Source organism: Nematolebias whitei, chromosome 3, assembly GCF_014905685.2.
Source record: "Nematolebias whitei isolate Nwh7 chromosome 3, NemWhi1, whole genome shotgun sequence".
NCBI classification, from domain to species: domain Eukaryota; kingdom Metazoa; phylum Chordata; class Actinopteri; order Cyprinodontiformes; family Rivulidae; genus Nematolebias; species Nematolebias whitei.
The window spans coordinates 49,420,003-49,432,557 of record NC_056500.1 but is presented as its reverse complement, the minus strand read 5'-3'; the positions used below and the strand labels follow the sequence as shown (position 1 = coordinate 49,432,557).

Sequence of the window (12,555 nt, the reverse complement as noted above, 5' to 3'; positions counted from 1 at the left end):
GTTTTATGGAGGGCCAGGATGCTTCGATAGCGGCCTTAAGCTCACCCAGATTGTTGGGTCTTGCGTCTCTCAACTTTCTCTTCACAATATCCCACAGGTTCTCTGTGGGGTTCAGGTCAGGAGAGTTGGCAGGACAATTGAGCACAGTAATACCATGGTCAGTAAACCATTTACCAGTGGTTTTGGCACTGTGAGCAGGTGCCAGGTCATGCTGAAAAATGAAATCTTCATCTCCATAAAGCTTTTCAGCAGATGGAAGCATGAAGTGCTCCAAAATCTCCTGATAGTTAGCTGCATTGACCCTGCCCTTGATAAAGCACAGTGAACAAACACCAGCAGCTGACATGGCACCCCAGACCATCACTGACTGTGGGTGCTTCACACTGGACTTCTGGCATTTTCTGGCATTGCATTTCCGTCTCTCCAGTCTTCCTCCAGACTCTGGCACCTTCATTTCCAAATGACATGCAAAATTTGCTTTCATCCAAAAAAAGTACTTTGGACCACTGATCAACAGTCCAGTGTTGCTTCTCTGTAGCCCAGGTCAGGCGCTTCTGCCGCTGTTTCTGATTCAAAAGTGGCTTGACCTGGGGAATGCGGCACCTGTAGCCCATGTCCTGCACATGCCTGTGCACGGTGGCTCTGGATGTTTCTACTCCAGACTCAGTCCACTGCTTCCGCAGGTCCCCCAAGGTCTGGAATCGGCCCTTCTCCACAATCCTCCTCAGGGTCCGGTCACCTCTTCTCGTTGTGCAGTGTTTTCTGCTACACTTTTCCCTTCCCACAGACTTCCCACTGAGGTGCCTTGATACAGCACTCTGGGAACAGCCTATTCGTTCAGCAATTTCTTTCTGTGTCTTACCCTCTTGCTTGAGGGTGTCAATGATGGCCTTCTGGACAGCAGTCAGGTTGGCATTCTTACCCATGATTGCGGTTTTGAGTAATGAAAAAGGCTGGGATTTTTTAAAAGCCTCAGGAATCTTTTGCAGGTGTTTAGAGTTGCGTCGTTGATTCAGATGGTTAGGTTAATAGCTTGTTTAGAGAACCTTTTCATGATATGCTAATTTTCTGGGACAGGCATTTTGGGTTTTCATGAGCTGAATGCCATAATCATCAGTATTAAAACAATTAAAGACCTGAAATATTTCAGTTGGTGTGCAATGAATCTGAAATATATGAAAGTTTCATTTTTATCATTACATTATGGAAAATAATGACCTTTATCACAATATGCTAATTTTTTTAGAAGGACCTGTATCTGTGGCAGTTTAATAAATGACACTTATTATTCTAGCAAAAACAGCGAGTGAGTTTTTATTCATTGCTTCGACCTTTCCCCGATTTTGTATTTTGTTTAAGATAATTTCAAAGAACATTTTTCTGGTGTCACGAACAGTATATCGGGAAGGCTGAGCAAAATTTAAAACCAAAAAAGGAAGAAGAGATTAAAGTTGAGAAAAAGTTGAAGCAGACGCCCGAGGAGGCATGAGTTGAACAGAGAAAAAGTTGAAGCAGACGCCCGAGGAGGCGCGAGTTGAACAGAGAAAAAGTTGTACCGGGGTGGGAAGAAGCCCCATTCCAGTTGTTAGCATTGTGTTTGAGAGGTGGAGGGGGGCACCCCGAGCCTTGGAACAATTCTCTGAAAGCAGATAGTCCGGGTGATGTTTTGATCGCTTTGCAGGCAATAGAGGTCAGAAAGACAGGGCTACCGTGTCCCATGTGAGTGTGTGCGACTGCTTGGAGAATACTGTCAGAAACAGACGCCTGAGGAGGCGTGAGTTGAACAGAATGACTGATGTGGCTTTTGTTGCTCATTTGGGAACTGGATGGGATTCATCGAGTTGGGACGGTAACATCTGGGGAGACGAGGGGCTTGCTCACTTGTCTAAATTATATAAACAACAGACTGCACAACCCACAGATGCTTGCGTAGCTAGGCTGTTCTGGGGTTGGCCAGAACAATTGCAAACATTGTTCGATCTCCGCTTGGATTTCTGAATCCTGGCTCAACAAATCTGTACTCAATAATGACGTTGGATAAAGGTGGAGGTCAGGTAGGAGTGAATTCAGCGCATCGACAGGGAGTCAGAGCTTTCCAAGACTCGAGACCTTTGTTTGAAGTTTATGAAGATTATTCTGATGCAGAGGCAGTCCGACAGATGTTTCCTGGAGCATCGGATTGGCCTGATTTACAGGGGCATTGGGTGACCCTAGGGGGATGCGAGCAGAGATTGGTTCGGCTGTGTCTAAGGAATGCGCTCGCTGTGCGTTGGGTAGTAGATTATCAGGTACACGATTTTTCAAGGACTGATGTTCGAAGCCGAGTGTTGAAACTGGGTGCACTCGGAGATTGGAACACAGAGAGAGAAACACAGAGCTGAAAACCGTGAAAAAAACATTTAGTCAACCCATGGGTCGTGGGCCGAGAAGGGACGGCCGGAATAACATGCAGGACTCGTTCTGCTTTCTGGAGCGCCGGAGCCGAACTGGAGCAGAATCGGACCGGACCAGTTGCCAACTTCAGCCTCAGCCTCTCCGGTCAGTCTCGCTATTCACCGGGGGTGCCCCGTGCTGTCGGGTGCGGAGGTGATGTGCTGAGAAGCGGAGGAGCAGCGTGAAGGAGCAGGGCTGCGTGGTGCTCGAGAGAAGTTTGGCGTTTGTACCGGAGTTTGTATCGGAGTTGCTGCAGGCCTCCATCCAAACTCACCTGGATAATAATTAATTTTATTTCGGATCATGCTGTTGGCCCCTGTTGACCTGAAACGAGCTTGGATCATGCCTTTCACTTCAGGAGGATTTTCTGGCAGCTCGCTCTGCTATTTGCTGCGAATTATCTGTTTCCGTTTCGGCCTGTTGATTCTGGACCCAACTTCTATTTCCCATGAGAGCATCCATCCATCTTCACTGGGGGGCCGGAGCCCCCCTCAGCCCAACTCAAACTGCAGTTGGGCCACCTCGTCGGGTTTGTTTGCCCATTTGAACTGTGACGTTTTATGGTCTGAAACTTTTCTGTATCATTCATATTATTGTCACTATTTTCAGTTCTCAGACTAGCTGGAGTCACTGAATCTTATTAATACACCTGAATCTGCCCATCACTGCAACTTTCATTGTTTTTGGGTTCTGAATGATCGCGTCTTCATTAACGTTTCTCATGGTTCGATTATGGGGGCTAATTATCACACTGTTAACTCCTGTAATTACACATCAGTCACAAAAAACTCAAGAAAATGTCTGATAATAATGTTGTTACTGCTCTCAGGGATTCAGCCCAACCCTGGACCCCCCACTAATTACAGCACACCAAATGACTTTAAGAACGTGTCTGGGCTTCATTTTCTGCAAGTAAACGCTCGTAGCCTTCTGAGAAAACTGGATGCTTTGAAAATTCTGGTCAGTTCTTCTGGGGCAGATGTTATCTTTATTTCTGAATCCTGGCTCAACAAATCTGTACTCAATAATGACGTGGCAATCAATGGATTTAATATCTACCGTTGTGATCGTCAAAAAGGGGGGGGGGGTGGAGTCATTATTTACATCAGAGATTCTCTGGTTTCTAGTCTTGTGTCTTCTAAAACAATTCCAAACCAGTTTGAAGCCTTATCTGTAAACATCACCTTGAATGGAGGCCAGATTTTAACTGTAGTCTGCTGCTACCGCCCCCCCTCAGCATCACCTGAGACATTGACTGCCATGATGGAATTTCTTGGTAATTTAAAATTCAAAGAGGTCCTTTTGGCTGGAGACCTCAACATTGATTGGTGTAAGTCGACCCCCCTCTGTGATAAATTCAAGGAATGTTGCTTGTGTCTTAATCTTATCCAACTGATCAACTCTCCCACTAGATTAAATAAAAACCGTCCTGAAAAATTCTCCATCTTAGACCTGTTTCTAACTAATATGCCTCACAAATTTCCTGGTACAGGTGTATTCGCTGATCTTTTGAGTGATCATTGTGTGACAGCTGCTTTGAGAGATATTAAACTTCCACCTTCTAAGCCCAGATTAATTCAAAAAAGGGATTTGAAACATTTTTGTGAACAGTCATTCCTCTGGGATCTGTCTCACTTTGACTGGCATCGTATTCTGTTAACTGATGACGTGAACTCCGCTTGGAACTATTTTCATAATAGTTTCATTTATTTTCTGAACATACATGCTCCTTTTCGTCAGTTCAGAATAAAGGGACGAGACAGCCCCTGGTTTACTCCAGAGCTAGCTGACCTCCTGCACAGGAGAGATCATCTTTGGGCTGCAGCGAGAAAATCTGACTCAGACACTGATTGGTTGAGTTTTCGACAGATGAGGAATAAATGCACAACTGCTGTCAAAGCAGCAAAACGCAACTATTTCTTATCTCAGACCTCCAAAAATCTAAATGACCCTAACAGATTCTGGAAAACCATCAAATCTCTCTCAGGCACCCCCCAATCATCTGACCTCCCATCACAACTTCTCGTTAACTCTGTTCCTGTGTCAAATAAGCACGAGATCCTGAACTGTTTCAACAAACATTTTGTTGCTTCTGGTTCTTTATTTGATACAGTTACTAATGGAAGATCAGCCACTTCCCCTAATAACCAAACTTCTACAAATCAAATCCCTCCTACAAGTCAATCCTCAGTTAATCACAGCTTCTCTTTTTCTCCATTCTCAGTCAGTGAGGTCAATAAACTGTTAAAAGATCTTGACCCTAAAAAATCTGCAGGTCCTGATGAACTTCCACCTTATTTTTTAAGGCTGGCTGCTCATATCATCACAGTCCCTGTGACCCACATCTTCAATCTCTCCATAAGACAAAACTCCATCCCAGACACTTGGAAAACAGCCTTTGTTCTTCCTTTGCTGAAGGGAGGAGACCCCACCTCACTGAACAACTATCGACCAATCTCTAAACTCTGCATTTTAGCCAAGGTTCTAGAAAAACTGATCAACTCTCAAATCAAAAATTACCTGGACTCATTTAACATCTTACCTCCACATCAATCTGGTTTCAGGAAACAACACAGCACAACCACTGCTTCACTGAAGGTTCTTAATGACGTTGTTGAAGCACTGGATGCTAAGGATTATTGTGCTGCACTTTTCTTAGACCTGTCTAAAGCTTTTGACACTGTGGATCATAACATCTTGTGTCATACACTCTCAGAAATCGGTTTCTCAGATCACACCATTGGTTGGTTCTCTAACTATCTTTCAGACCGGAGGCAATGTGTTCAACATAATGGTACTTCCTCCAGTTATTTAACAGTCAACAATGGTGTACCACAAGGCTCAGTCTTAGGACCCACCCTCTTTACAATCTACATACATAATGTAGGTAAAAACATCCCTAATGCATCCATACATTTCTATGCTGATGACAGAGTTGTTTATTGTCGAGCTAAAACTGTTGCTAAGGCTTTCCAGCTTTTGAAATCTGCATTCAACTACATCCAGACTGATTTGTTTTGCCTCAAACTTGTCCTAAATGCCGACAAAACCAAAGGGATGCTTTTTTCAAATAGGAAGTTGGTCCCAGCAGTTCTTCCTCCGATTTTATCCTCAAATGGTGTCCCCATTGAGTTTGTTGATTCCTATAAATATTTGGGTATCTTGATCGACTCACATCTCTCTTTTAAGCTCCATGTGGAAAACTTGATAAAGAAACTGAAAGTTAAACTGGGTTTCTTTTTCAGAAACAGATCCCGTCTAACCCTGAATGCTAGAAAACGCCTTGTATCTGTGACTTTCCTTCCCTCAATTGATTATGGTGACATTATTTACATGAACGCTCCTACAAGAACCCTGCAGATGTTGGATGCTGTCTATCATGGTGCACTAAGATTCATAACTGGCTGTGATTACCGTACCCACCACTGCACCCTGTATTCACTGGTTAACTGGACATCATTAACTTCACGCAGACTCTCTCACTGGTATATTTTCATCTTTAAATCACTTCTTGGTCTGTTGCCTTCATACATCTCCTCCTACATGTCTCTGCGTAAGTGCAGCTACGGAGTGCGCTCTCAGGACATTATTACCTGCAGTGTTCCCTCAATGAGGACTGAACTAGGCAAAAGGGCCTTCTCCTATTCCGCTCCTGTTTCCTGGAATATCTTACAAAAGATTTGAAGCTCTCGACCTTGACCTCTCTAAGTGTCTTTAAGAATCTGTTGGACATCTGGCAGGGTCCAATGCTGACATGTTCCTGTTTTTAGTTTTCTACATTTGTCTTGGAATCTAGCTGTTTGTTTTTTTTTGTTTTGTTTTGTTACCTTTTCCTTTTAGCCATCCTATTTGTTAAAAAAAAAACCTGCAGTATGACTTTTTATAACTGTTTATTGTTGTTGCTGTTGTCCATTGTTGTCATCTTTCTTTGTTGAAATCAGGTCTCTCTTGTAAATGAGTCCTCGAGGCTCAATGGGATTTACCTGTCTAAATAAAGGTTGATTGATTGATTGATTGATTAATACAGACAGGAGTGCCTCCAGCTGAGGTGGATGGTGTGTCAGCAGAAGAGCTGAGGGCTAGATGCCATTATTTGGATTAAAAGGACCAAAAGTAGAAGGTCCAGAAGTTGACATCAACCTTCTGAAAGCAGATATTGTCAACATTGAACATCAAAGGTCCAGAATTAGAGAGCCCAGATTTTGACATTAAATTAAAAGGCCCCAAACTTGAAGGTGATATTGATGTTAAAATGTCAAAGGTCAAAGGAGAAATTAAAACACCTGATGTCATTACATTAAAGGACATTAAATTGTCAGGACATTAAAGGCCCAAACATTGACATTGAGGGCCACAAAGGATGAATTAAAATGCCTAAAGCCAAGATGGTTGAAGGGAAAAGGGTGGATTTGAAATGTCTAAAATAAAAGTGTCATCAGAGCACTTAAAGGGGATGTGTTAAGCTGGCTGCTTTGAAGGAAGTGCATCATATGTTGTTTATAAATGGTTCATCTGCAGCTGAAGTTTTGACGGCATCTAAAACAACCCGAAGTATCTGAAAATATCTGAGATGAAAAAAATTCACCATCTTGTTTTGCAGTTGTTTCACATTTAAAGTAAAAGTTCAGCTCTTTTCAAGAGGGGTTCTGTGGAAAAAGTTATGAACATGTAATATCTTACCTGCTGCACATAGGCTTTAGAACAACCTCAGTTTGGAGAAACTGATGAGCCAAATAGTCTGAGTGGGGCCAAGACCAGAAGAAGGATTTCTTTTTAATACATAAAAGTTAATTGCTGACACTTTTTGCATGACGTGGTTATGTATGAAGAATTGTCTGATTATGTGTAGAACAAAACGGATGACATAAAACTGCAATACAGCAATGTGAAGCATGTCAGCATTAGAAAAGAGGGTCACCACAGCATGTGCAGGGACAAATACACAGAGGAAAGGGACCATGTCAGATCTGGCAGACGGATTTCATTGGCCCTTTGCCCATGTCAAAGGGGTGTAGATATGTATGTACGGCTGTAGATACATATTCAGGTGTGTTGGTGACTCATCCTTGTAAATATGCTAATCAAGCATCTACTTTAAAATGTCTTAGTATGATGGAATAATTTTATGGGGTTCCCCTTCAGATACGAACAGATAATGGGACCCATTTTACTGGAAAACAAGTGAAAGACTGGTCAGCTGAAAGACGTTGAATGGATTTATCACATTCCTTATCATCCACATGCTGCTGGGCTGATTGAGAGAATGAATGAACTGTTAAAAAAATGCTGAGAAAATTAAATGACAAACATGATTTGACTAACTGGAAAGTAAATTTGTTGCAGGCTGTGTCTCAATTGAATAACAGACCCATTGCACCAGGCACCACTCTTCTAAATCGAATGATACTCCAGAAAAAGAACCAATCAGGATGTGGAAAATTGATGACAGAGCAGAGCTGCCTGTCAGAGCAACTCTTGGATCTGCTGGACTAGATCTGAGGACTCTAGAGCCAGTGACATTGATTTCAGGTCAAATTCAAGTTATAAAATTGGTCTGGGTCTGTAATGTCCTAAAGGTAGGAGAAGAAAAATGGGTGAATGTACCTGTAAACAAATGTTACCTAAGAAAAAACTAATGATTCTTCCTCTATCTGTAAGCAGTACTTTTTGTCTCTACAGCTTGATGTTTCCTTGATCTTTGCTGACTGGACAATCGGGGCCGCCCAGGACCCAACATGGGAGAAGCTGGTGGCAGGCGCCCATCAGATGGGAGTGCAAGCTGTTGGGGCATCACGTGCCTTGTCGCAGGTGCCATGGTCCTGATGGTCAACGTCTCATCAGCAACACCAGGAAGTGTCTTGGAGGAGGATCAGGTGTTCACGTTTGGTTGGAAAAATGCAAGCAAGAACAGAGTGCAAAGTAACTTCACATGTTTGAAACACAAAAAGCTGCCTGATAGGGAACATCACAACTGACTGTCCTATGTACAAGTGTCAGGCATGCTACAACAGGAAAACCATCCCAGTGATACCTAAGGGATGTCAAATTAGAATTTATGTGGAAACCCCACTGTGTAACATGTATAAGAATGGTACATGTAAACCGGATGAAAAAAAAATAGAACAAAGTTTGACTTTACTGCCAATTAAACAAAGGAGAAGGAAACATGCCTCGTTGGCAGTTCATCAAGTTGGAGTCTGGATGCCATCAGTAGTCATGACTCAAGAAGAAACGGCCAAAATACTGCTAAAAGAAATAAACTGTCAGTTGAAGATGTGGGGTAACACTGAAGAAATACTCCAAAACATAACCCAGGTGCTGAACTGGACCGTGTGTACCTTGCAATTTTTTTTTCCCATGCACAGCTGCAGAAGGAGCGTTTCTAGAGAGGGGTGACCACATCCAATCACCACGAGTGGAGGAAGCTGTGGAACATTTCTAGTACATATTGGGTAGTTATAAAACCTGAATTGACAAAGTGTACTGAATATATGTGTGAAGGTTATTGGGTTCAGTATCTTGTGAGCAATGCAACTACAGTGTACAAGTATCATGTGTTACCTGTAATAACTGTACAAGGATATTGGTTTTTGAAAATACAAGGTGAATGGTTTGAGCCACAGACAAATCTCACTTATGACGTGCAACTATGCAGGACGACTGATAAAGGAGTGGTATGTATGCTGCAAATAGGTCATGTTAACCCATGTTTAACCAAAGACGAGGTATTGTGTGATTGGACTCATGAACCAGCTAGAGACATGAAAAGTCATCCTCAATTACCTAAGGTGCCTTTCTCTGGATGTGCGTATGGTGTACGTCTGTGGACTTGGAACAACCAGACTTATCAATTAACTAATTATAGTTCCACCACTCGACTAACAGAGGTACAATGGCAAACTTTGCACGTACTCTGGCGAGTCTACCTAGACCGTTTCAAATGCGCATTGAATGGGTCTACAGAGCTGAAATGAATGATTGAATCTCACAAGTCTAACGTGTCTGATCTAACAGTGTCCACCTGCATTGCTCAAGGAAAGGTTTTACATGTGGCTAAACTTATAGAGCAGGCGTCGGCCCATCATTGGTGGGACATATTCACAGGAATGTCATCTACGGCGCAAAATATATGTAGTATCTCCTTTTTTCATTTTGATTTTAAGTATCTCTGTATTAACCTTGTGTAATTTAGGAACTTGTTTTTATATTAGGAGGGTTAAGAAAAGAATTAATAAGAAAATTTATAATACAGCTTGGTAATGAAAATAATTATACGGACAATGGACACATGGTTTGGTAGGGAAAAAAACTATAGTCACACTCAAACCTGAACACCTACCAGATGTTTTGATTTACGACTATCGTGTCAGTGGGAATGTAATAAATCGAGCGTTCCAAGGGTTTGAAACTCGTCTGGATTTTCTTAACTTTGTGAGTGAGTTTATTCAGGACCAAGTTATGAGGCTATTCCCAGAACAATTTCAATTTCAGGGGAGTGATTTTCAGAATTAAGTGTCTAAATTGCCATAAAAGGCAAGGGTGGAATGATATAAGAATGATTATTTTAATGCTTTTATGTCAATTTATACTTATTTTATACTCATTTCATATGTAGCTTAACTGTGCAAATCAGGCCTTGTGCTACAGAGGGTGATGTGCTTCAAAGGAATGTAGATAAGTCTCCGGGAGTGTTCTTACCAAAAGACTTGGCCCGTCTGGCGGTTACAACGACCCAGAGTTTTCTGTAAACATGTCTTTCATCCATCAGGCTCGTACGCAAAGGCCTTGGGTTTGAAAGACATGTTTTTAAGAGCCATCGCTCTGCTGCACAACTGCCTTGATAATGGGTAAACATGTTTGGCTCTGCCCACACATCACCCAGCCAGAGGGGGAGTATAAAAGTGTAACACTCAGAATAAGAGTTGAAGTCTGCTGTGGAACCTGATCCACAGCAGACTTCCACTCGGACTGAAATGGCTTCCCGGTCTGGTGTCACGGTGAGGGGCTTTTTACATCAATATCTGATTTGTACTGAATGTACTTTTGCTTCACTGTATCTGTGGCAGTTTAATAAATGACACTTATCATTCTAGCAGAAACAGCGAGTGAGTTTTTACTCATTGCTCCGACCATTTTCCCTGAACCTGTATTTTGTTTAAGATAATTTCATAGAACAATTCCGTTTCAAATTTTCATGCTTTAAACTTTACAGATTGAGACACATACTGACCAGGTCTAAACTATTGATAAATGCTTGATGGCATAACTCTACGGCGTCTTATAACACGGTCAACAGAAAATATGACAACCCTGGGTGCACCCAACTTCCTCATCCATACAAAGCCAGAACGCCAGTCAGCACGTCATTTATATCTGGTGACAGTCAACACACACACACACACACACTGACACACCCACCACCCAAGCGTCAAAGCTGCGTGCTCACCTGTCAAGCCATCAATTACTTATTTTACTAATATGGCTTACAAATATTTTGTTACTTTTAGCTATCCATCCATCCATCCATCCATCTATTATTTTTTTATAAAAATCAGTTACCTTTTTGTTACTTTGGTTTTTAGCTAGCTATTTTATTTTAGTTTTTCGTTAATCTACTGCTTTTAGCTAGCCAAGTGCTACATTTAGCTTTTACCTAGTGCTCTGCTTCTTTTTGCTTTAATTCTGTTTCAGCTTCTTCAGCAAAGTAAATTTTTGCTCAGATTCCACTTTTGCATAAAACACAGTTCCTCTAGTTGTTATCCTAAAACAGGCTTGGAGACTGAAGAAGTAGTCCGACAGATTGACACTCAGTTTATTTATAAAATCAAATGGTGCAGACCTGGCTCAGTGAACTTCAAAATGTAGTGTGTGTATAGAAGATATATAAAATAACACAAGAGTCAACCATCACTGACATTTCTAGATAGGAAGATCATGATAACATTCTCTATATTTGAGCAAATTCCTTTGAAAACAAATAAAAAAAGATTTGAAAGACACTACCTGATAAAGGGAGCAGATGTTTTCTGACTCCCAAAGGACTGTGCTCCAAAACAGAGTTGAAATGCATGAGTACAGCTGACAAAGCAACATCCCAGGACATTTTTACACAACAACAGTTCAAAAGTGAAAAGGCACCACACAATACGAGTCACAAAAAGGTGCTGCCACACGTTTGTAATTTTGTAAATGACAAACTTTAAGGCGTATGTCGCTGTCGTGTGCAAAAAACATCTCATATGTGTCTTGTGTACTCTTCGTTGTCCTCTCTGGTGAGGTGTGCTTTGATTCTTCCCCTTTACTGCTGACTTCTTAAAAAAACGTCTAAAATGTGACAAAATTCAATGTATGATTGCATCATCACTATGTCACTTGGTGTCACAGGCATATTAAAGGCTTCCAGGAGTGGCAAGTGAGGGGGAGGGTTGTTGCTTTAGTTCCTGTAACATTTGCGTCCCTCTCCCTCCTTCAGGAAGGTCCATATGAGGGTGTTCACGATGTCGGGCTGGTCCTGCTGCAGCCAGTGGCTGGCCCCAGAAATGATGTTGAGTCGGAAGTGATTCCTAATGTACAGGCGGCAGGCTTCGGCCATTTCCTGCTCCATGAACGCGTCCCGTTCCCCCCACAGCAACAGCACCGGAGACCGGACGTGTCTGTGGCTCAGGGGGAAGGAGCTAGGGATAGAAATGGAAAAAAGAAAAGTCTGTTTGTCTGTGGCTGAGGTTTTGAAGGAAAATACATTCAGATGTTACAGAACACCTGAAGAAAACCAACACATGGGGCCAACATGTAAACTTCCTACAGGAAGACCACAGCTGAGAGACAAACCCAAAACATACACTACAAGACTGAGGGCTGAACAATGCTGACCATCCTCTGCATGACACCATCATGAGGCAGAGGAGCTCCTTCAGTGGTAGACTGATGTCCAAGCCCTGCTCCAAGGACAGATTCAGGAAGTCCTTTGTTCCTGAAGCCATCAGACTGTTCAACTCATCCCCATACAGTAAAAATAGCCTGTAAATCTGTGGTACCCCGGACACTTATGTATGTATGTATGTATGTATGTATATATATATATATATATATATATATATATATATATATATATATGTATGTATG

General features: G+C 42.1%; 1 protein-coding gene across 1 annotated transcript in view; it reads right to left on the bottom strand.

Annotated features, from left to right (window-relative positions):
* Positions 1-11,384: 11,384 nt before the first annotated feature.
* ephx4 (epoxide hydrolase 4) overlaps positions 11,385-12,555 on the bottom strand; it is an 18,790-nt gene continuing 17,619 nt past the window's right edge. The window contains exon 8 of the mRNA XM_037674361.1: positions 11,385-12,107. Coding sequence (XP_037530289.1) covers positions 11,867-12,107 — 241 coding nt within the window. The 3' untranslated portion in view covers positions 11,385-11,866. The remainder of the gene's footprint in view (positions 12,108-12,555) is intronic.